This window comes from Chiloscyllium plagiosum, unplaced genomic scaffold, assembly GCF_004010195.1.
Source record: "Chiloscyllium plagiosum isolate BGI_BamShark_2017 unplaced genomic scaffold, ASM401019v2 scaf_7007, whole genome shotgun sequence".
Lineage (NCBI taxonomy): Eukaryota > Metazoa > Chordata > Chondrichthyes > Orectolobiformes > Hemiscylliidae > Chiloscyllium > Chiloscyllium plagiosum.
The window spans coordinates 1-23,902 of NW_025212048.1; the positions used below are offsets into that span (position 1 = coordinate 1).

Here is a 23,902-nt window from a genome sequence, read left to right on the forward strand (position 1 = left end):
GAGTGAACTGCCTGCGTTACTCATCCACCATCACCAGAACAGTGCAGAGGCTCAGCGATGACAAATATAATCATACACAGATGAATATTGCAGCACCAACCAATCAACAAGTTGGAAGATTCATTCAGGTCAGACTGGACAAGAGCAGATTTCCTCCCTGTAAGGAGGATAGTTAACTAGGTAATTTAAATCCCTATCCAGTAGTTTCCACTATGTTTTATTCCATACTTTAACTAATTGAAATTAAATTCTTCCAGTTGCCACAGTGAGACTGAACTAATTAACTTTGGATTAATAATCCAATAGCATTACCACAATGCCATTGCCTGCAAACAACTAAAACAAATGTTTCATGGAGGAATATTGTACAAAATAATTGTCTACATATTCAGGCTGAGTTTAATAAATTTTTTTCATTTCCAAAAGTGTCCCCTTTTGCTTTAAATGTTTAGTCATTCTGTTGCAGCAATACGAAAAAGTAATTAGTTTACAATTGTTATACTAGACCAAAAAAGGCTGTAATCTTTCAAAGCTAGAAAAAGGTATGCAAATATAGTTAGTCGAGACAAAAATCTAAGAAAGCAATTATTTAATGAATTTTATAACTAAAATCAAAGAAGATGTTTTAATTACTTCCTAGACTATCTTAAATAAGTGCACAGCTGAATTTAGTAACATTTTAGTTCATACACATGAACAAATTCATTAAATAATTCTGGAATTGAAGTTTAACACTACATCGTGAAAGCCTGAATACTTTGCAGTGGGATAAACAAAGGCCAGTTACATAAAAATCTTTAATAAACTCTCAACAAAACAAAATCACTGTAGCAATAAAAAAGTTAAAATTCAGGGAATAAAAAACAATGAACTGAACCCTTAGCAGACAGTTACTGCTAACAGAAGATCTTGTCTTTGCTCCCACTCCTTATTTATGGTGTGACAGTCAACCTCAAATGCCATGGTTTCACATGTTGAGTGGAAGTAGAACAGGATTACCATGTCATGGCTCTCTTAGGAGCCTGTCTGAAATGAGAACTACAGCCAATGGAAAATCACCATTTTGTTATAAATGATGCATTAACACTATCATTATTCTGCATAATTGAACAAAACTGATACCTTGAACTTACAATTATGGGAAAAAATTTCAAGTTATGATGCATACATCTTTCTCAATCTTACCATTCCAGAAATTGAGCATTAACGTAGTATGCAACTTGCCACAGTAAAAATGGAAGACGACTTCTTATTCAATCTGTAAATTAAGCAGATTAGTTATTCTCTTGATTTGATCCAAGAGAATGATTTTCTCCTCTTGTTAAATGAAAGGATGATAAAAGTCAAACCTTACCTAAACTCAGCACTTTTCTTTCAGGTTTGACTGCTAGTATTATTAAAGTGCTTAGTCTGCCCTGATGACCCTTCTAGTAGCTATGGCTGAGTTGGTTCCATAGGTTGTAGGCTCTTGCTAGACTCTCTTCCATACTTCAGCTGTCATTCAAGGCAAAGCTAGCCTTAGATAACGAAGTTTCCTAATAGCACAGCATTTCCTGTTCTTCCTTCCTCTTGATGTGGCTCTTGCACCTGCCTTGCCATTCTTTAGTTATGCTGACTTGTCCAAATTCTGCAGAAGTCCTGTCTTAGTGGATCTCCAAGATTCACTGTTCTAATGTAGCTCCACTGCAGACATTCATAGTCTTTTCATTGTCCTCTTATAATATATCTGTAACTTACAGAGGTGATCTATATACCAAGTATATCGAACTCTAAAGAGTGATTTGCAGATTTAATCTTACATATTACTGAAATGCATGCAATTCTATTAGTTGTTAGAAGACGAGGTATATGTGCGCACCAGCTTTGAGAGGTTTCAGCTACTGACAGCTTTTTAGATAGTGGCTATCTTTGAAGTAGTTACAGTTTAAAATAAAATGAATAACAAAGCACAATCATTTTGTACAGTGGAAATTGCAGCTTATCAGTGTCACCAGACAATCTGACATAAAAACAAACTAGCTAGGTCAATTGTATTCTTCAAATGTTGATTACTATATAAAAATGTAATACTAATACCTTGTGTTATTGTACACAATCACAACTGCCATATAAAATTGCAGAAAGGAATCAATAATCTGGTTTGAGGGGCTCCAAAACACTTCCTGTAACTAAATATGGAAATACTTCAACAATTTACACTCAAAAATAAGCAAAAGATTTTGTAAGCAACTTATGACAGTTGTGCTATGAAACATCAAGTTTGAATGAAAAGATAATCATGAAAGTTGTCATTCCATTACAAGAGTAAATGTGTAATTCTGGTGACAGCATAACAGGAGCCAATTCAGCCATTTCCGACAAAATCATGTAAGTTTTCAATTTATGGTGACTTCTATCCAAAGAACACACACCAATCCATATTTCTGAGAAATTTTTGAAATATAGATCATAAAGACTTACAATCACTGAAGATGTATACACATGGCTCTTGATTCCAAACTCAGTTAGAAGAGAGAAGGAAAACTTCAAACCGAAAATTGGACAACTGAATCTCAATTCAGAAATGTTTGCAAATTTACTGGATGTGTAATTTCCTCACAGGTTTGACTTGAGGAGGAAATACTGCATATTTAATACAATTTACTAACCTAATTTAAAAATAACATGCTGTATTTAAACATCAGTAACTAATCGGGAGCACCTGAACAGAATTTAAAATGTGAAGATCTATTCTGGTGTGTCTTATCCTCTTAAGTAATTCTTCCTTAAAACTTGAGTTTGGCAGACCTAACATGTCAGTTTAGCTTTTGGACTTCCCATAAAAGGTCCAGCACGTTGAGAAGCCTAAAAAGTAGAATATCTTTCTGGATTAAGAAGGAGAAAAACTTACTACACAGATCATTAGTTAAAAAGTTCTCATCCTTTTTATTCCCAATGCTACCACCACAAATTACATGGCTCAACAGCTATGGTAATGAGGAAAATAAAGACATTACTAGAACATAGTATTAAAAAAATCTCAGGAATGTACATCTAACAGCAACTACATTGCAACAAACAACTGCACTTTTTGCAATCTCACTACCGGAAACAGTCCTGAACAAGAAGTGATCTTATGTTAATGCTGCAGTGACTTTTCTGACTATTGGACCATCGCTCTTCCTGTGGGCAGCCTTTAATATGAACTTGGTCGATATTCTGTCTCAAAGTAACCTGCAGCTTTCCTGACAACTCCTGGCTCATCCTCTCCTGCTAAGAACTGTTGCCTGTTGAATGATACAGGACAAGAGTTATTTATAGTATTGTAAATTGTAGTTACTACATTTTCATGCAATTGGTGTTGGAGCTTACCTTTCAGCAAACGTGCTCAGTATCTTCTACCATAACCACCACTACCTCCACCGCTTCCACCACCACCACCACCACCACCAGATCCATAACCACCTAAAACAAAACAAAAGCCTTTATGGTGACTAATTAAATTTTCATTTGCATGAATTAAAAATGGTATTTTTTGGAAAAGATTTTCAATCAACAGATACACGCAGATTTTTCCCCAAAACAGACGTAGGGAATAATTTATTCACTAGTGATCCAAAGAAGGAAAATGGTTTTTAAAAGTGTTCACTTGCAGATTAGGTGGAAGGGATTTCATACCACACTAGAATATACAATGCCACAAAAGGCTAAAAAAAAACTAGATGTTTCTAAATGAACCCAACCATTAACCTTCAACAAACTCCCAGGTTACTTAACTGCAACACCAACTTTATCTTAGTATAGGCTACAATCTGCTGACAGACTGGGTGTAACGTAAATGCTATGGATTTCTATTTGAGGCGCTTCCTACAAACAGTAGAAATGCTCACCACCATAAGGACAAGAGTTTCGACCATAATTGCTATTCTTCATGGGTCCATAGTTTGAAGATTGGTTAGGATAGTTTCCAAAATCATTGTAGTTCCCACTGCCACCGCCACCACCAAAATGCCCTAGAAGTAAAAAAAAGTCACAGTTAACTCACTGCACATGTACATCTTATTTATTAATTGTCAGTAGTTAAAAGCTTACCTCCAAAGTTTCCACCTTCATTATAGTTGTCGTAGCCGCCACCACCACCACCATATCCTCCTCCACCTCCACCACCACCTTGGTTGCCAAAACCTGGGCCACCACCGCCATATCCTCCTCCTCCTCCTCTACCACAGTAACCTTGGCCACCTCCAAAATTGCCACCTGAAGAACATTAGTAGGTATTTGTATTAAAAACCCAAGAATTGATATATTTCTATACCCAGATCTCCTAAGCCATACTTTCACCCAAATGTTGGTCTGAAGAACCCTGCCCAGGACATGACTACCTTGTTCCAAGCAACTATCATTACAATTTTGCCAATTTTCCCCTCACACATTTTGGTGCTCAGTCCATCCTGACTAAAACCATGATGTTAGTTTTTCTATATCGTAGGATTTAGTACACTAATACTTCTGAATTGTTGACCTCGAACCTATAATGTTCGACTTCCAGGAAATTTTGGCAGGGTGGTAGAAGCTAATTTGAGACTTAATGCTACATCAATGTAAAGCATGTCAAACAAAAAAAGTTACATTTTCTTCACACAGATTAATACTGCTGGAAAATAAAATCACGAAATTACAGCAATTTTCAATTACAGACAAGTGAAATTCAAGCATTTTATTTTGCTTATTTATTTTTAAAGATTTCAGGTTCATGTAGGTCTCATAACTTAAATGATAGCAAAGTCACTCCATTCGCAAATATGCTTAACTGCAATCAAAAAAACTAGTAATGGAGAAGGAAAAGCTCTTAAGTGAATGTAAGGCAAACCAAGATATGAAAGGTACCCTCTGGATGTAGACAGTACACATGCACTGTTACTTAATGGAGTGTTTGCATCTGAGTTGATAGCAATTGTCACTGCTACAGGAAAGCTTTATAATAAAGTGTGACAAAATGTATATTAATATGAAAGATGTTTCCAATAGAAAGCCTTCATATGTATTAAGAATACTGCCGGTATTCAAATTTTGGATTGTTGGAACCTAACCAAAGACACCCATTATAAAGTATGTTAAGCAGCTGTAAGGTTTTTCAAGAACATAAGCCCAACAATAACATGATTTTTAGCAGCATTTGCACATTTTCACCCCCAACCCAAGACTAATTCCACGCTAGTGAAAAACAAAACTAAATAGCAATAAAATGCAATAGACATTGGTGAGTGCAGTGATTAACATCAATATTAATTAGTTTTAAAGACACCTTAAGATCATTGAGCATATTTAAAATAGAAATAGATAGTTTCTGTATTGTCATGGGGGTCAAAGTTACAGGGAGAATAGGGTTGAGAAACTGATCAAAACATGATCAAGTGGTGGAGCAGACACAATAGACTGACTGGCCAATTTTCCGTGCCTATGAAAGAAGGGTAATCTCTGGTCAAGAGGAAGGCGGCGGCTTATGTTAGGATGAGATGTGAAGGCTCAGTTAGGGCGCTTGAGGGTTACAAAGGTAGCCATGAAAGACCTAAAAGAGGGAGCTCAGAAGAGCCAGGAGGAGACATGAGAAGTTGTTGGCCGATAGGATCAGGGCAAACCCTCAGGCTTTCGATAGGTATTTAAGGAATAAAAGAATGATGAGTGTAAGATTAGGGCCAATCAATTATAGTAGTGGGAAGTTGTGTGTGGAGTCAGAGGAGATAGGGGAAGCACTAAATGAACATTTTTTGACAGTATTCACTCTAGAAAATGACAATGTTGTCGAGGAGAATACGGAGATACAGGCTACTAGACTAGGTGGGATTGAGGTTCACAAGGAAGAGGTATTAGAAATCCTGGAGAGTTTGAAAATAGGCAAGTCCCCTAGGCCAGATGGGATTCATCCTAGAATCCTCTGGGAAGACAAGGAGGAGATTGCAGAGCCTTTGGCATTGATCTTTAAATCGTCATTGTCTACAGGAATAGTGCCAGAAGACTGGAGGATAGCAAATGAGGTTCCCCTGTTCAAGAAGCAGAGTAGAGACAACGCTGGTAATTATAGACCAGTGAGACTTACTTCAGTTGCTAGCAAAGTGGTGGAAAAGGTTATAAAGAGATAGGATTTATAATAATCTAGAAAAGAATAATTGGTTTAGGGATAGTCAGCACGGTTTTGTGAAGAGTAGGTCGTGCCTCACAAACCTTATTGAGTTCTTTGAGAAGGTAGCCAAACAGGTAGATGAGAATAAACCAGTTGATGTGGTGTATATGGATTTCAGCAAGGCGTTCGATAAGATTTCCCACAGTAGGCTATTGTACAAAATAAGGAGGAATAGGATTGTGGGAGATATAGCAATCTGGATCAGTAATTGGCTTGCTGAAAGAAGACAAAGGGTGGTGGTTGATGGAAAATGTTAATCCTGGAGGCCAGTTACCAGTGGTGTACCGCAAGGGTCGGTGTTGGGTCCACTGCTGTTCGTCATTTTTATAAAACTACCTGGATGAGGGCATAGAAGGGTGGGTTAGTAAATTTGCAGATGACACGAAGGTCGTGGAGCTGTGGATAGTGACAAAGGATGTTGTAGATTACGAGAGACATAGTTAAGCTGCAGAGCTGGGCTGAGAGGTGGCAAATGGAGTTTAATGCAGACAAGTGAGGGGTGATTCACTTTGGTCGGAATAGCCAGAATGCAAAGTACTGGGCTAATTGTAAGATTCTTGGTAGTGTAGATGAGCAGAGAGATCTCGGTGTCCAGGTACACAGATCCTTGAAAGTTGCCACCCAGGTTTACAGGGTTGTTAAGAAGGCATAGTGTTTTAGCTTTACTTGTACAGCCACAACATGACCGCCCAACTCCTGTACTCAATAGTTGGACCAATAAAGGAAAGCATACCAAATGCCGCCATCACTATCCTATCTACCGGTAACTCCACTTTCAATGAGCTATGAACCTGCACTCCGAGGTCTCTTCGTTCAGCAACACTCCCTAGGACCTTACCATTAAGTGTATAAGTCCTGCTAAGATTTGCTTTCCCAAAATGCAGCACCTCACATTTATCTGAATTAATCTCCATCTGCCACTTCAAAGCCCATTGGCCCAGATCCTGTTGTAATCTGAGGTAACCCTCTTCGCTGTCGACTACATCTCCAATTTTGGTGCCATCTGTAAATTTACTAACTGTACCTCTTATGCTCGCATCCAAATCATTTGTGTAAATGACAAAGCAGAGGACTCAGCACCGATCCTTATGGGTCACAGGCCTCCAGTCCAAAAAACACTACACCAGCACCTTCTGTCTTCTACCTTTGAGCCAGTTCTGTATCCAAATGGCTAGTTCTCCCTTTAGTCCACGAGATCTAACCTTGCTAATCAGTCAGTCTCCCATGGGGAGCCTGTCGAACGCCTTACTGAAGTCCATATAGATCACATCTACTGCTCTGCCCTCAATCTTCTTTGTTACTTCTTCAAAACACTCAATTAAGTTTGAGAGACATGATTTCCCACACAAAGCCATGTTGGCTATCCCTAATCAGTCCTTGCCTTTCCAAATACATGTACATCCTGTCCCTCAGGATTCCCTCCAACAACTTGCCCACCATTGAGGTCAGGCTTACCAGTCTAAAGTTCCCTGGCTTATCTTTACTGCCCTTCTTAAACAGTGGCACCACGTTTGCCAACCTCCAGTCTTCCAGCACCTCACCTGTGACTATCGATGATACAAATATCTCAGCAAGAGGCCCAGCAATCACTTCTCTAGCTTCCCACAGAGTTCTCAGGTACACCTGATCAGGTCCTGGGGACTTATCCACCTTTAACTATTTCAAGACATGCAGCACTTCCTCCTCTGTAATCTGGACATTTTGCAAGATGTCACCATCTATTTCCCGACAATCTATATCTTCCATATCCTTTTCTAAGGTAAATACTGATGCAAAATATTTATTTTGCATTTTCTGTGGCTCCACACGAAGGCCGCCTTGCTGATCTTTGAGGGGGCAGATTCTCTCCCTCGTTACCCTTTTGTCCTTAATATATTTGTAAAAACCCTTTGGATGCTCCTTAATTCTATTTGCCAACGCTATCTCATGTCCCCTTTTTGCCCTCCTGATTTCTCTCTTAAACATACTCTTACTGCCTTTATACTCTAAGGATTCACTCGATCTATTCTGTCTCTACCTGACATATGCTTCCTTCTTTTTCTTAACCAAACCCTCAATTTCTTTAGTCATCCAGCATTCCCTATACCTACCAGCCTTCCCTTTCACCCTGATAAGAATATACTTTCTCTGGATTCTTGTTATCTCATTTCTGAAGGCTTTCCATTTTCCAGCTGTCCCTTTACCTGCGAACATCTGCGTCCAATCAGCTTTCGAACGTTCTTCATAATACCGTCAACATTGGCCTTTCTCCAAATTAGAACTTCTACTTTTAGATCTGGGGAATCCTTTTCCATCACGATTTTAAAACGTAGAGAATTATGGTCGCTGGCCTCAAAGTGCTCCCACACTGACACCTCAGTCACCTGCCCTGCCTTATTTCCCAAGAGTAGGTCAAGTTTTGCACCTTCTCTAGTAAGTATATCCACATACTGAATCAGAAAAATGTCTTGTACATACTTAACAAATTCCTCTGCATCTAAACCTTTAACACTATGGCAGTCCCAGTTCATGTCTGGAAAGTTAAAATCCCCAACCATAACTACCCTATTATTCTTACAGATAGCGGAGATCTCCTTACAAGTTTGTTTCTCAATTTCCCTCTTGACTCAGAGAAGTAAGAGTATGGAATGCTTTGCTTACAACGGTAGTAGATTCGCCAACTTTAAGTGCATTTAAGTCATCTCTGGACAAGCATATGGACATACATGGAATAGTGTAGGCTAGATGGGCTTCAGACTGGTATGACAGGTTGGCGCAACATCAAGGGCCGAAGAGCCTGTATTGCGCTGTAATGTTCTGTGTCTTATGGTCTCAACATTCTGATTTCATTTAGGGTTAAAAAAATGCCAAGGATCTTTCAAAACACAAACTCAATTTGTCAGTTAATAACCATTAAAAGAGACACCTTACACTAGCTAATAAGTAGTATCAAAGCTGTGAAGTCAAATTATCTCTCAAACCACTACTTACCATCACCAAACCCATTATAGCCGCCACCACCACCACCACTCCCTCCATAATCATCACGACCACCTCCAAAATTTCCCATTCCTACAGAGATGGTGGAATAAAGGAAAGAAAAAAAGCTGAAGATAATAGACTTAGTAATTTCATCTTCACCTTGGACCAGTTACCCAAATTATACATTTGGTAGTCAAAATTGCACACAAATAGATTAAAATAAACAGGCGATTCATACCAGATCAAGGAATCACCCCTACGTTAAGCTATTTTGATAACCCTGAATTATTCAATGAAGGTTCATTTTAAAGTAGTTTTGAATACAAATAGTGGATGATAAATTTAGAGTTTTCTCTACAGAATGTTGAAAAGTCTAAGTTGGCATACCTCTTCCACTGAAATTTCCTCCACGGTTAAAATTGCCTCCCCCATTTCCACCTCCAAAATTACCACCACCACGGCCCATGAAATGACCAGGGTTATTGCCACCTCCAGAACTACCACGTCCTTAGGAAATGAGAAGGAGAAAGAGAACATGAATAATTGAATAATAAATTTTCTTTGCCTTATTCCAATCATGGCATCCTCTCCAATTACCTCTTTGGCCTGATCCAATCCCCTGCATCTCCTGTCGTGAAAGCGCTTTTCTCACTTCACAGTTGTGTCCGTTCACAGTGTGATATTTTTGAACTAGAAGAAAGATGATCAGTTTCATTAGTTTTCTAAAATGCCATTGCAACTCTTAAAGTGATACTACCTGGTTCAAGAAATCATGACAGAAATTTTCAGCACAAAAGTAGTTCAGTCAATCCAGTGTCTCTATGCCAAATCTTCAAAGAATCATCCAAGTTTCTTACTGTAGCTAATTATCTTCTGAAAACTTCTATAGAATTGGATTTTTCAGAGTTTGAACCAAAACTTGAATTTGAAATAGTAAAAGGAAATGGAAAATTTAAAATCTTGAACTTCACAAAGAACCATTATCACTATTAAATTTTACATTTGTTGTGTTGTACCTATTGAATCACAAAGTTCATGTGTATGAAGATGCACAGAACAGTTTCAATCTAAGCCCCTTAAAGACCTCTACATTATAATTTCAAACAAACTAGTTTCCAACCATTGAGACCTAGGTCTCTGCTTCACCTTCTGCAACTGGATCCTGCACTTTGAGCCAGAGACCACAATCAGCGAGAATAGACAGTGCCTCATCCATGATAATTCTCCACATTGACCCCTCAAAACCAGGTACTCACCCCTTTGCTATACTTCCTATACTTTCATGACTGTGGTGCCAAATTTCATCCTAACTCCATTGACAGGTTCACTGACGACACCACCATTGTAGGCTGGACATCAAACAATGATGAGATACAATACAGGAACAAGTGGTGTGCTTGGTGGCATTGTGTAATTTTTACATCTGCTCTCCCTCAACATCAGCAAAACGAAAGGACTGGTCATTGACTTCAGGAAGGTGCAAGTCACGCCCCTATCGACATCATATGGTGCCGAGATGGAGATAGTTGAGATCTCCATGGAACTTGTCGTGATAATCACTAATCTGTCCTGGTCCACCCACATTAATGTGGTCAAACATCCACAGCCACACCACTACGTCCTCAGGAGGCTAAGGAAATTCAGCATGTCCATAAAGACTTACTAATTTTTATGATACATCACAGACAGCATTCTATCCATATACATCAGAGCTTGGTATGGCAAATGCTCGGCCCAGGGCCGTAAGAAACTACAGGGAGTTGTGAAGACAGCTCAGTCGATTATACAAGCCAACCTTCCATCCACTGACTTCATCCATACTTCCCACTGCCTCAGGAAAGTAGCCAACAAAATCAAAGACCCCTCCCACCCCAGTTATAATCTCTTCCATCGGACAGAAGATACAAAACCTCAAACAACCATTCCAACAGATTCAGAAACAGCTTCTTTCCCACTTTCAAATTTTAAACTTAAAATGTTGATCTCGCTTTTTGTGCGTGTTCATTGTAGCTGTAATGCTGCATTCCTTGTTCTGTTCTATTGCCCTCATGCACTTTGTATGGTATGATCTGCCTGGGCTGCATGCAAAACAAAACTTTTAACTGTACTTAGGTACATGCAAGAATAATAAATCAAATCAAGACTGGATCAAAAATCCCCTTCAGCAAGTTGGTCTTCCTAAAGGAAGCAGTCGAGACTAGTTAACACCAGGTCAGAGTAAGAATCTTCTTGAGGCTCAATTTCAAACCCCATTTGTTCAAGTGTGTTATAACATCGCTCAACAGTAGACTGGAAAATATCATTTCAGAGTACAAGGCTCTCACAGCACAGTGGTACTGTCTAAAAGATAAACTATGTCCTTTATGTAGTCATCCTTTATAGCTCTGAGCCAGGTAAAATCAGACCAGACCATAGGGCTGCTTTCGCGAGAAAGTCAGTGAGACCTGATGGTCATCCCATTTTACGCAATGAGAGGGAGGACAATCTTTCTTGATAACCTCAGGTGATGTGGGAGTTGAATCCACATTATTGATATCACTTTACATTGCAAGCCAGCTGCCCTGACAACTGAGCTTACCAACCCCCCCCCTCAAGTAACTTGCTTCATAACATGTCTGAACAGGGAGAGGTTTTGTTTTCTAATAAACAAGTAAAATTCCACTCAGTTGAAAATAATTGTATTTGATAACGTGACACTAGCAAAAGAGAATCTTTTGAGACGTTTTTGAGGTAATGTGTTAGGTCTCTGCGTTTGAGCCACAAGGTCTGGGTTCAAGTCCCACCTGTCCCAAAGATGTCTAATAATATCTATGAACAGGATGACTACATAATGTATATTAATAAAGAATTTTTGGTGGAGGGTCTCTTTGGCACAGCCCTCATGTCCAGACTTCTGGGCCAAGAGGCCCACATTCAAGTATTATCTGTTCCAAAAGGTGCATAATAATGTCTCTGTACAGATGCTTTAAAAAGTTTGCTGTTCCTTCAAATACAATTGCTGAAGCCTTCATTCCTTAAACTTGTTTCACAGAAGAACATGGCATAACACTGATGGCTCAGGGATGCACCAAGTAGTCCACCCATCCCACTGAACAAGTGATCCAAGTGTAGCTTGCATTCAAACAATAATGAAACGGGGTACTATTTAAAGATGTAAATTCCAAGATCTTACTGGAGCAGTGCCGGAATTACATTCATATTGTATTTGAGTGTGCGCAAAGGTTGTATTGTTAACTGCCCTTAGACCTCAAACTCAAGCAGGTCTACCGCAAAGTACAGGATAGCACGGTGGCTCATTGGTTAACACTGCTGCCTCACAATCCCTAGGACTTGGGTTCGATTCCAGCCTCGGACAACCGTTTCTGTGAGTTTGCACATTCACCCTGTGTCTGCATGGGTTTTCTCCACAGTCCAAAGGTGTGCAGGTTAGGTAAATTAGCCTTGGTAAATTGCCCAACGTGATCAGGGATGCGTTGGTAAAGGGAAATGTAAAGTTATAGGGTAAGGGAATGTTTCTGGCTGAGATACTTTAAGGGTTGGTGTGGACTTATTGGACCGAATGCCTTGTTTCCACACTGTACAGATTCTAGCGTACACATCAGCATTACAAGCAAAGCATTTTCAGGACCACTGTCAGCACACTCTTTGTATGTTCAAACACTGCAGATGTAATGTTGCACTGTTAAATGTGTTCTGTGGACAATGAAAGACCATGCAACTGAACCCAATGACAGAAGTTTGGGATACCAAATCACTCTGGGTTTATTTTATCTTAGAGTCATTGAGATGTACAGCATGGAAACAGACTCTTTGGTCCAACTCGTCCATGCAGACCACATATCCCAAACCAATCTAGTCCCACCTGCCAGCACCCGGCCCATATCCCTCCAAAACCCTCATACTCATACCCATCCAGCTACCTTTTAAATGTTGCAATTGTACCAGCCTCCACCCTTAGGGTGCCCCGTAGGTCTCATATCTTTCCCCTCTCACCCTAAACCTACACCTTCTAGTTCTGAACTGCCCCACCCCAGGGAAGAGACTTTGTCTATTTATCCTATCCATGCCCCTCATGATTTTATAAACCTCTAAGATCACCCCTCAGCCTACGACGCTCCAGGGAAAACAGCCCTAGCCTATTCAACCTCTCCCTATAGCTCAAATCCTCCAACCCTGGCAATATCCTTGTAAGTCGTTTCTGAACCCTTTCAAGTTTCACAACATCTTTCTGATAGGAAGGAGACCAGAATTGCACGCAGTATTCCAACAGTGGCCTAACCAATGTCCTGTACAGCCGCAACAGACCTCCCAACCCCTGTACTCAGCATAAAGGAAAGCATACTAAATGCCGCCTTCACTATCTTATCTACCTGCAACTCCACTTTCAAGGAGCTATGAACCTGCACTCGAAGGTCTCTTTGTTCAGCAACACTCCCTAGGACCTTACCATTAAGTGTATAAGTTCTGCGAAGATTTGCTTTCCCAAAATGCAACAACTCATTTATCTAAAATAAACTCCATGTGCACTCCTCAGGCCTTTGGCCCATCTGATCAAGATCCTGTTGTAATCAGAAATAACCTTCTCTGCTGTCCATTACACCTCCAATTTTGGTGTCATCTGCAAACTTACTAACTATACCTCTTATGCTCACATCCAAACCATTTATATAAATGATGAAAAGTAGTGGACCCAGCACCGATCCTTGTGTCACAAGTCTAGTCTGAAAAACAACACTCTACCACCACGTTTGAGCCAGTTCTGTATCCAAATGGCTAATTCTCTCTATATCCCATGAGATCTAACCTTCCTAACCAGTCTCCCATGGGGAACCGTGTTGAACACCTTACTGAAGTTCATATGGATAATGTCCACCATTCTGCCCTCATCAATCCTCTGTTACTTCAAAAAAAAAACTCAAATCAAGTTTGAGACATGATTTCCCACGGACAAAGCCATGTTGACCATCCCTAATCAGTCCTTGCCTTTCCAAATACATGTACACCCTATCCCTCAGGATTCCCTCCAACAATGTGCCCACCACAGACGTCAGGCTCACTGGTCTATAGTTCCCTGCCTTGTCCTTACCACCCTTCTTAAACAGTGGCACCACATTAGCCCATCTCCAGTCTTCCAGCACCTCAACTGCAACTATCGATGATACAAATATCTCAGTAAGAGGCCCAACAATCAATTCCCTACCTTATCACAGAGTTCTGATCATGTCCTGGGGATTTATCCACCTTTATGCGTTGAGACATCCAGCACTTCCTCCTCTGTAATTTGGACATTTTTCAAGATGTCACCATCTATTTCCCTACATTCTGCATCTTCCGTGTCCTTTTCCACATTAAGCACGGATGCAAAATACTTGTTTAGTATCTCACCCATCTCTGGCTGCTCCACACAAAAGGTGCCTTGCTGATCTTCGAGGGGCCCTATTCTCTCCCTAGTTACCCTTTTGTCCTTCATGTGTTCGTAATAACCCTTTAGATTCTCTTAATTATTTACCAAAGCTATCTCATGTCCTTTTTTGCCCTGCTGAGTTCTCTCAAGTATACTCCTACTGCCTTGAGACCCAAAGGATTCACTCGATCTATCCTTCCTATACCTGACCTTCTGGTTAGCTTAGGATATCCAGTACAATGACTAAGCCACTCACCAACAATTTTGTCAACAGAGTCATGATCATCAAATGTGACAAAGGCAAACCCTCGTTTTTTCCCACTTCCACGATCGGTCATAACTTCAATATTTTCAATCTTGCCATACTTCTCAAAATAATCTCTCAGATGATATTCCTCAGTATCTTCTTTGATACCCCCAACAAATATTTTTTTCACTGTCAAATGGGCACCAGGTTTTGTAGAATCCTGCAAACAAAAAAAAACAAGTAAGTGCCATCCATCATTATTGAGCATCATATGTATTTTCACAAGTTACAACTTGCCTCTCTTGACACTGCTCTTTTTGGTTCTACAACACGACCATCAACTTTGTGTGGCCGTGCAGACATTGCAGCATCCACCTCCAACACAGAAGAGTAAGTCACAAACCCAAATCCTCTTGAACGTTTTGTTTGTGGCTCTCTCATAACCTAAAAACAAAAACAAAACAATTTAGAGCAAAGCTGCAACAGACATATGGTCTTTAATGACCCATTTCTTTGTATGTGATTGAAAACCATTTTAATTTAACTCAACGTAAATTCAGAAAGATGCCATTTCTATGCATAAAACTACTCACCAATAACCAAACACTAGACAAGATGCAGCAGCACTTAATATTTACATATCCTGTCTTCATGTTGGTTAAGTTTGACACCAATGAGCCATGTGAAAATTGAATGCTGGAAAAGACCTTCGGAGGCAGGAGTCATACTACACAATAAGACAATGATTGAGATGGTCACAGTCCAATATTACAACTCTGACTTCCCATCAGCAGCTTTCAGAAGTGCCCTTATCCCAACTACCTCCATGAAAGCTGACAGTTCACCTCCATTCACAATTACTTCACATATGGGACAACCATACAACATCATAAGAAGAGCTGGACAATATCCAGAGTTGGGCTGGCAATTGCAGGTAACATTCACATTAAAGAAAGAACCAGACAATGACCATTCCTAGCAAAAGAACGGACTGTCAATTCCAGCAATAGCCAAGACAACTGCTGTTTGTGTAAAAGTGCAATCAGAAGGGTGGCTGTCATCAACATGGAGACGGTCAAACTGAATTACCAACAAGAACATGGTGCCTTGGTTGCTGACCCTCAAACCCTATCCACCATCTAGAAAGTTAAAGAGACGTACATTCTCCACTTTGTCTGCAACCCAGTTGCACTGAAGATGCTTTGCATCAAAGTATACCAACTTCCTCAACTAGTTCTCCAACCACTGAATCAAACAGGTGTCTTAATCCAGTGGGTATCATTTGTATGAACTAACAAATATCACTTCAGCAAAGTCATATTCTGGGTAAGAAAAGACCAGTAATTGCTGTGGAGGTCCATCCAAACTATGCACTACCCTAACTTTAATATACTGTACAATGTGGACAAAACCTTAAATTCCCTACCTACCACCCAGGACCACCACAAGGATTCCAGTGTTTCAATCATAGATCACAGAATCCTTAGTGTGGAAAGACCATTCAGCCCATCAAGTTCACACCGACCCTCCGAATATCACCCCACTTACTCAGTTGCCATAACCCTGCATTTTTCATGGATAATCCACCTTTCCCTGGACACTATGGGCAATTTAACATGGCCCATCCACCAATCCTGCACATTTTTGGCCTGTAGGAGGAAAACGGAACACCCAGAGAAAACCTACACAGACATGAGAAGAATGCGCAAACTCCACACATTTGTCCAAGGGCAGAATCAAACATGAGACCCTGGCTCTGTGAGGCAGTGGTGCTAGCCACTGAGCCACTGTACTGTCCAACCTCAAGGTGGCCAACCTTCCCAAAAACAAAACTAGGACATGTCGGTCGAAGGTAGAAGACAGAAGGTGGTGTTGGACGGTTGTTTTTCAGACTGGAAAGCTGATCAGCGGAGTGCATCAAGGACCAGTGCTGGGCCCACTACTTATCATTTATGTAAACGATTTGGATGTGAGTAGAAGACGTATGGTTAGTATGTTTGCAGATGTCACCAAAATTGGAGGTGTAGTGGACAGTAAAGAAGATTACCTCAGATTACAATGGGGTCTTGAGCAGATGGGCCAATGGGTTGGGAAAGCAAATCTTAGCAGGACTTATACACTTAATGGTAAGATCCTTGGGAATGTTGCTGAACAAAGAGACCTTGGAGAGCAAGTTCATAGTTCCTTGAAAGTAGATAGGATAGTGAAGGTGGCGTTTGGTAGGCTTTTGGTACAGGGGTTGGGAGGCCATGTTGTGGCTGTACAGGACATTTGTTAGGCCACTTTTGGAATACTGCATACAAATCGGGTCTCCTTCCTATAGGAAGGATGTTGTGAAACTTGAAAGGGTTCAGAAGACTTACAAGGATGTTGCCAGGGTTGGAGGATTTGAGCTACAAGGAGAGGTTGAATAGGCTGGGACTGTCTTCCCTGGAGCGTCAGAGGCTGAGGGGTGACCTTATAGAGGTGAATAAAATTTCCCTGCGGTGGGGGAGTCCAGAGCTGGAGGGGATAGTTTTAGGGTGAGAGGGGCAAGATACAAGACACCTAAGGGGCAACTTTTTCATGCTGAGGGTGGTACGTGTATGGAATGAGCTGCCAGAGGAAGTGGTGGAGGTTTGTACATTTAAAAGGCATCTGGATGGATATACGAATAGGAAGGGTTTGGAGGGATATGGACTGGATGCTGGCAAGTGGAACTAGATTGGGTTGGGATATCCGGTGGGCACAGACGTGTTGGACCTAAGGATCTGTTTCCATGCTGTACATCTGACTGTTATAAATCATCCACTTTGTAAGAACCAAGACAAAAATTTGCTTAAGGTTTTCATAGGAGGAAAATTTTGGAATAAATTTATGCTCAAAGAATGGTTTCCTCACACAAAACTTGCTACATTTCGAACATGTTAAAAATCTTAGCATTTTTGTAGTTTGCAGAACATCAAGTTGAAAACATTCAAATCTTACCACACAATCTGTTAACTGCCCCCATTGCTCAAAATGCTCTTTTAAACTCTCTTCATTAGTTTCAAAACTCAAGCCACCGATGAAAAGTTTGCGTAACTGCTCTGGTTCTTTAGGTTCTTGACCCTGCAAAACAAAATTTTATAGTGTGTTAAATGCAAATGAACAACTACTGATCACAACCTCCACAGCATGAACAAGGCAACTGAAATGTCAATTTTCAGCCATGATTCCTCTCTGTAGGATTGAAAACCTGCTGAAAATCAACAGACACAAGATTCTTCAGTTTTATCAACTGAAGTTTAACACAAAGAAAATAACAGGATAATAATCTAAAACAAATTTGACAAATAATTATATGAAGCTGTAACTTCATATGCTACTGCCTCACTCTTGGGACAAATTTGAATTGTTGTTCATTGAAAATGATCAGACTCAAAGTCTTTTTGAAAATCAACTTGAGATATTTCATATCATTTTGATCCAAAATTAAGTTTTGAACTATTTGTGCTTCTCCAACACATTTTTGAAATATGATTCATAACGTTCAATTTTTTTTCCATACTAGCCTACAGCATTTGCTTAGGCCTATCAGATGCACATTGTTGCACTCAATTCAGCAATGAGATGCATCAGCTTGTTGACTAACATGCTGTACTCTGCTGTGCAGTATGATGGGGCAAGTGTTGGGATTCAGAGTGTTGTAGCAGCAGTGCCTCAAACAGATCCAACAAGTTGATAGGCAGTTTTTGATTTCGACTGTTGCTATTGTTTTTCTTTATAACATTTCCAAGACTTAGACCAGTCCAGAGCACGTGGGGTTGACTGGATCGATTTGGATTTCCAGAAGGCCTTTGACAAAGTGCTGCTACGGGGCTGCTAATTAAGATAAAAATCCATGATATAAGGGGCAAGGTACTGGCATGGATAGAAGATTGGATAACTAGCAGAAAACAAGAGTGGAGAAAAAGGCGTCTTTTCAATGAAGGCACTAGTGGAATTCCACTGGGGTCATTGTTGGGAACACAACTATTCACAGTATATACAATATTAATGACCTGGACAAAGGAACTAGGGCATTGTGGATAAATTTACAGATTACACAAACTAGGTGAAGGAACAGGTAGTATTGAGGAAGCGGGTGACATACTAGGGGAGAGGGCAAAAAATTGGCAGATGGAAGTGCGATGTTATGCATTTTGGCAGGGAGAAGAGGCATAAACTCTTTCTAAATTGAGAAATGCTTTGGAAATCTGAAGAATAAAAGGGACTCAGGGACTAATTCAGGATTCTTTAAAAGGTCAATGACAGATTCGGTTCATAGTTAGCATGGACCCGAACTAGAGAATGTGACTGGAAAGAAGTTCTGTGATTTGATATCAGTGAACTGAAATCTGCAAACCATTCTAACAGATGAAAAACTTAACAGCAATCTAGGTTTGTTCGATATGTTGTTTCATGACACAAATCTTTTACTCTAAAGATCTGTCTCTTATGATACTGTTCCACAGCTACCTACTTCCAAATAAACCTGTTGGAATAAAACCTGGTGTTGTGTGATTTAACTTTTTCTTTTAGTACCATATAGTTAGTCAAATGCTGTGAATAGCTGAAGTTAAATGCCTTTTAAAAAACAAAGAAATAGGTAATAAACGAGTAAGAACTACGTCCACTTTTCCTTTACTCAATGCTGAATTGCAGCAACTCCAATTGCAGTTCTGATGACCATATCACACCAATATCCCCATTCAATAAATAAAAATAAGTGTTCAAAAGTAAAGCAACAAGGGAACCCCAACATCTCAAGTTGATAACACGAGAGCTCTATTACAAAGTATAGGACGCCAGAGCTAGATGCAAAATTTTATGGACGTGGATTTATATGAAGTTTTAATTTATTACTCAATAAAATGATAAGGAATAAAAAATCTCAAGGAGACCCTACAAATAATAAAAGGGAGTGGGACATGATATGGGACGCTGTCCCAAATCGGAAGATATAACAATGAACATAGAAATTAGGAGCGAACTAGGTTATTCAGCCCTCCGAGCCCACTCTGCTATTTGACATGATCATGGCTATCTCAATACCACTTTCCTGCCTAGTCCATTTATCAGAATTTTCATCAGCGACACCCGCACCAGACGTGAAAAATCAACCTCTGCATTTTCAAATTTAATGTTGAAAATTGGGTAGCGAAACGACAATATTATGGTAATCAGGTACGAGAAGAATCGGCTGTACCTGGTATGGCCACTGGGGTCGGAGCCGGATTGCATTAACTGCGGCCGGAGGCAACCTCGACCGTTTTTTTCTAAGCAAACGCAACCGACTCCCACCCTGGCTGAATATTTAACCAGTAGCGCGGCCGCCATCTTGAAGTAAGTCGGTGCAGAGTCCATGCTGTAGCAACTGGCAAAGATACTAAACCAGGGCATACTCTCAGGGCCGCCATTAACGATCACCGTCGGCAACGCGAGACACAGCACCGGCAACCAAACGTACAATAAACAAACTGCTTAACCGTGAAACTTTAGGGCTCCATTGAGAGAGAGCAGAGAGGAAACACCAGTCTTACCTCCATTATAGATAAGGAAGCTCGTGGATCGAGAGAGCGCGAAAACACACGAAAACTCTTTTATCGAAGCCCAGCAGACGCTGCGGCACAGAAATCCCACCCCTTTCTCTGCGTCATAACGGTACACGCCTCCTCATACGTCACTCAAAGCTCCACGCCCTCATTGCGAATATCCACATGACTCCGCCTCTTCACGCGTCATACAAACTGACCGCACCCCATTCACCTACGTAACACATAGGGCACACGACGCCCCGCCCCGCCCAGCCGGATGCTCACAGCGGCCTCCTTACCAACGGATTTCACTCACACCGACCTACCAGCCAGAGCGTTTTTCTCTCAAATCGTTCACCGAACCACTACCACCCACCAACTGTACACAGGTCAAACCCCGCCCTCTCACGTCACCTGCGAGAAACGTCGACCTCGACGCGTCGGCCGGAAATCCCGCTCCCACCCGGCGTCAGACACTGAAGAGCCGTCCATCATCGTCTTCATGAAAGATGACCGTCTCCCGCGCACACTGACCACACCCCACCAGCTCAACGGACCTTTAGTCACGCCCCCACGCACGTGATTCACCAACTGCGCTCCCATTCGCCAATCAATGGCCACGCCCTAGCGGAACGTTACGTGGCCCCGCCCGCCCGCTCGCTGTCAATCATTACCCCACCCGGGGGAGGACTGACACTCGCCCTCTCCCCTGTTCCCAATAGGTTTCTAACCCCGCCCCTTGAAAGAAATTCGACTGTTGTCCTGCCCCTTCGCTGTAACGGACGCCTTGCCCGCCCCAACACCGAAGGTGGACGTCTACAACCCATTCGCTGTCACTCACTTTGACCCCGCTCGAGGACTGCCTGTCAATCAGATAAATAGCACCCACCTTTCCCGGCTCTACCTTTTGTGCACAAGGTCACATTCATGTTTTGGTACTAGGTCGCGCAACAAAATGGTGGGCGTTGGGAACAGAATGGCCAGTAACGTATTTGTAGGCTTGGCTTAGAGCCTGGTTATTACCGTCTGAGCCACGAGGTGGGCGGCCATTTTGTTAGGCTTATGGCGTTATTTAATAATGGAGTGAAGCCCCGGTCTCTGTCTGCTGTGGGCAACAGGCAATGCCTCCATTTTGTTTGTGTGTTCTCGCTCTATTTAATGAAAATCATGGAAAATGACATTACCATAGATACTTGATGACCGGCGCAGTGGGTCTCAGGAAATGTTCTTTGTTGTTGAAGAAAGCTCTGACTATTTTCATAAACAGGGTGCTTCTATTACGTTATATTTAAAATTGCGGTCTCTGAGATATAATTCGTACTCTTAAATCATATCAGTAACGAACTTTGATATTTCACAACACCTTCTTCCCCTCCCCCCGGGAAAATTAAAAATCTCCACTATTATTTTTATTTGTAATAGCGCGAAAGGAGGCTTATCGTGTACCTACTGGTTACTGGGGGTCCACATATTTTAATCCTATTTTCCAGGATTTGGCAGTTTAAAACCTAACTCAATATTGTACACTTTCATAAGTAACACATAATAAGTATGACGTGAAGTGTCCATTGAAGAATCTTATGCAGTGGTAGTGAGCCAGAGTCCTGATTGAAACCCCTCTTGCTTTAGAAATGTTTCATAAAATAGATTATATTTTTATAGTGTCGACCCAAAACAGCATCTGGAGAGAGAAGCAGTGATAATTATTTGGGTCCAGTGACCCTTTTTCAGAACCTTCTGGACCCGAAACCTAATCCTGATTTCTCTCCACAGATGCTGCCAGACTTGCCGAGGTTTTCCAGTAATTACTATTTTTCTTTCTGACTTCCAGCAAATGCAGTTCTTTTGGTTTCTTTTGTTCAGCGAACACTGCTGTCACACTGTCCTCAAGTAGTCCATTTTGACGACGTTGTGTCAGGAACAATAATCCAATTAAAATGTACTATTTTCTTGTGCAAGGTGTTCTATCCATCTATTCAATCCTTATAAAGTTTCATATTTGCAACCTGGAATATTTCAAACAAAATCAAAAATTGCTGGAAAAGCTCAGCTGGTCTGGCAGCGTCTGTGGAGAGAAAATAGAGTTATTGTTTTGGGTTCAGTGACCCTTCCTCAGAGCAGATCCTTCTGATAGTGCTGATCCAAGCATTGACTTTGGATTTCAGAAGTCACTGCTGTATACAGACGTTGGAGTTCTATGCAGAAGAGAATTAGGGGGAATGTAGCATCCCATGCTAGCTGGATATGTTTTCCATGGGTACTTGTGAAATGTGATGATGGGTGCTAGGCTGGCAACTTTTCACATCCTCATAACCCAGTCCACATAGATCAGTAAGTGGTTGGGCACTAAAATCGAATGGACAATTAATCGTGTTGGCAAAAGTGAGGACTGCAAATGCTGAAGATTAGAGTAGAGAGTGTGGTGCTACTAACCACCCAACACCTGGAGGAAGAATGCTTCATCTTCAGCCTCAGGACCCTCAAACCCCATGGCATCAATGTGGATTTCACCAGTTTCCTCATTTCCCCTCACCTTATCCTAGGTCTAACCTTCCAACTCGGCACCGCTCTCATGAACTGTCCTACCTGTCCATCTTCCTTCCCACCTATCGCGCTCCACCCTTCCCTCTGACCTAACATCATTACGCCCACCTCCATCCACCTATCGCGCTCTCACCTACGTTCCCCCCAGCCCGACCCCACTCCCATTTATCTCTCCACCCCTTAGGCTCCCAGCTTCATTCCTGATGAAGGGCTTTTGCCTGAAACATTGATTTTCCTACCCTCAGATGCTGCCTTATCTGCTGTGCTTTTCCAGCACCACACTCTCCACAATTAATCTTGTTATCGAATCAATTAACCTGAACTGTATTCTACTCACACCATAAAATATTTGGTGCAGGCAGGGGTTGGCATTAAGGATTTCCTCTTTGATGCAGATGGTTAAAAGGCAGGAAGGAAATGGGTCGGTGCCCTGAATGTACCAGGGCACCCAGCACGCCAAGATGGTACCCCATCTTTATACGCCTGGCCTGGCTTTCAAAATCTGTTGACTAACCTTATTGTCCTTCCTTCTAAGCTCCTTGATTCATTTCTGTCAAACATCTGGGACTTAGTCTGGGATAATTTGTTTTGTTTTTGGCCCTGTTTGCAGACCCATCAATATCCACTACTGTATTCTAGCATTGCTTAAATGGTGAAGCTGCCAAATTAGATTAGCTGGCAGGTCTTGAAGGTAGGAATTTCTCCTCATTGAGAGATGAAGGTCCCACTGTGGATTTGTTGAAGATGCTCCAACGTTTTATTGTATGAAGTGGGCTTTCCTTAAGTGGGTTGGTTTGAAATTGTCTTTTGTACGAGTGCTGGGGACTGAGCAATTCACCCATATACATCCACAATCCCACTCCATTAAACTAAGCTCATTGAGTAAGTGGTACCATTTAAGAGTGTATCATCACAGATGGACATGAAGATATTTATAGAAAGATTTTAGAAGGTGGAAGGACATATTGGGGCAATAAATAATTTTTTAAAATTGGATCTTGGGGTTCAGGTCCACAGTTCTCTGAAAGTGGAGTCACAGGTCAACAGGG

General features: G+C 41.1%; 1 protein-coding gene across 9 annotated transcripts; it reads right to left on the bottom strand.

Annotated features, from left to right (window-relative positions):
• Window positions 1-574: 574 nt before the first annotated feature.
• Window positions 575-20,950, bottom strand: LOC122547278 (heterogeneous nuclear ribonucleoprotein A3-like). Of its 9 annotated transcripts, none has more exons than XR_006310950.1 (12): window positions 20,724-20,950; window positions 17,740-17,862; window positions 15,070-15,216; window positions 14,782-14,992; window positions 9,719-9,811; window positions 9,509-9,628; window positions 9,131-9,211; window positions 4,072-4,236; window positions 3,870-3,992; window positions 3,352-3,444; window positions 1,186-1,258; window positions 575-1,026 (listed from the first exon to the last, which is right to left on the bottom strand). XR_006310950.1 is itself a non-coding variant. In XM_043685916.1 (11 exons), exons 1-10 carry the CDS (start codon window positions 20,910-20,912, stop codon window positions 3,368-3,370), a joined length of 1,329 nt encoding a protein of 442 aa, XP_043541851.1. In that variant the 5' UTR covers window positions 20,913-20,950; the 3' UTR covers window positions 575-1,258; window positions 3,352-3,367. The 9 variants fall into 9 exon arrangements, 5 of the variants coding, with proteins under 5 accessions (XP_043541851.1, XP_043541850.1, XP_043541854.1 ...); XR_006310947.1 differs by having other exon boundaries at window positions 575-1,038; XR_006310949.1 differs by having other exon boundaries at window positions 1,134-1,258.
• Between the last annotated feature and the right edge of the window lie 2,952 nt (window positions 20,951-23,902).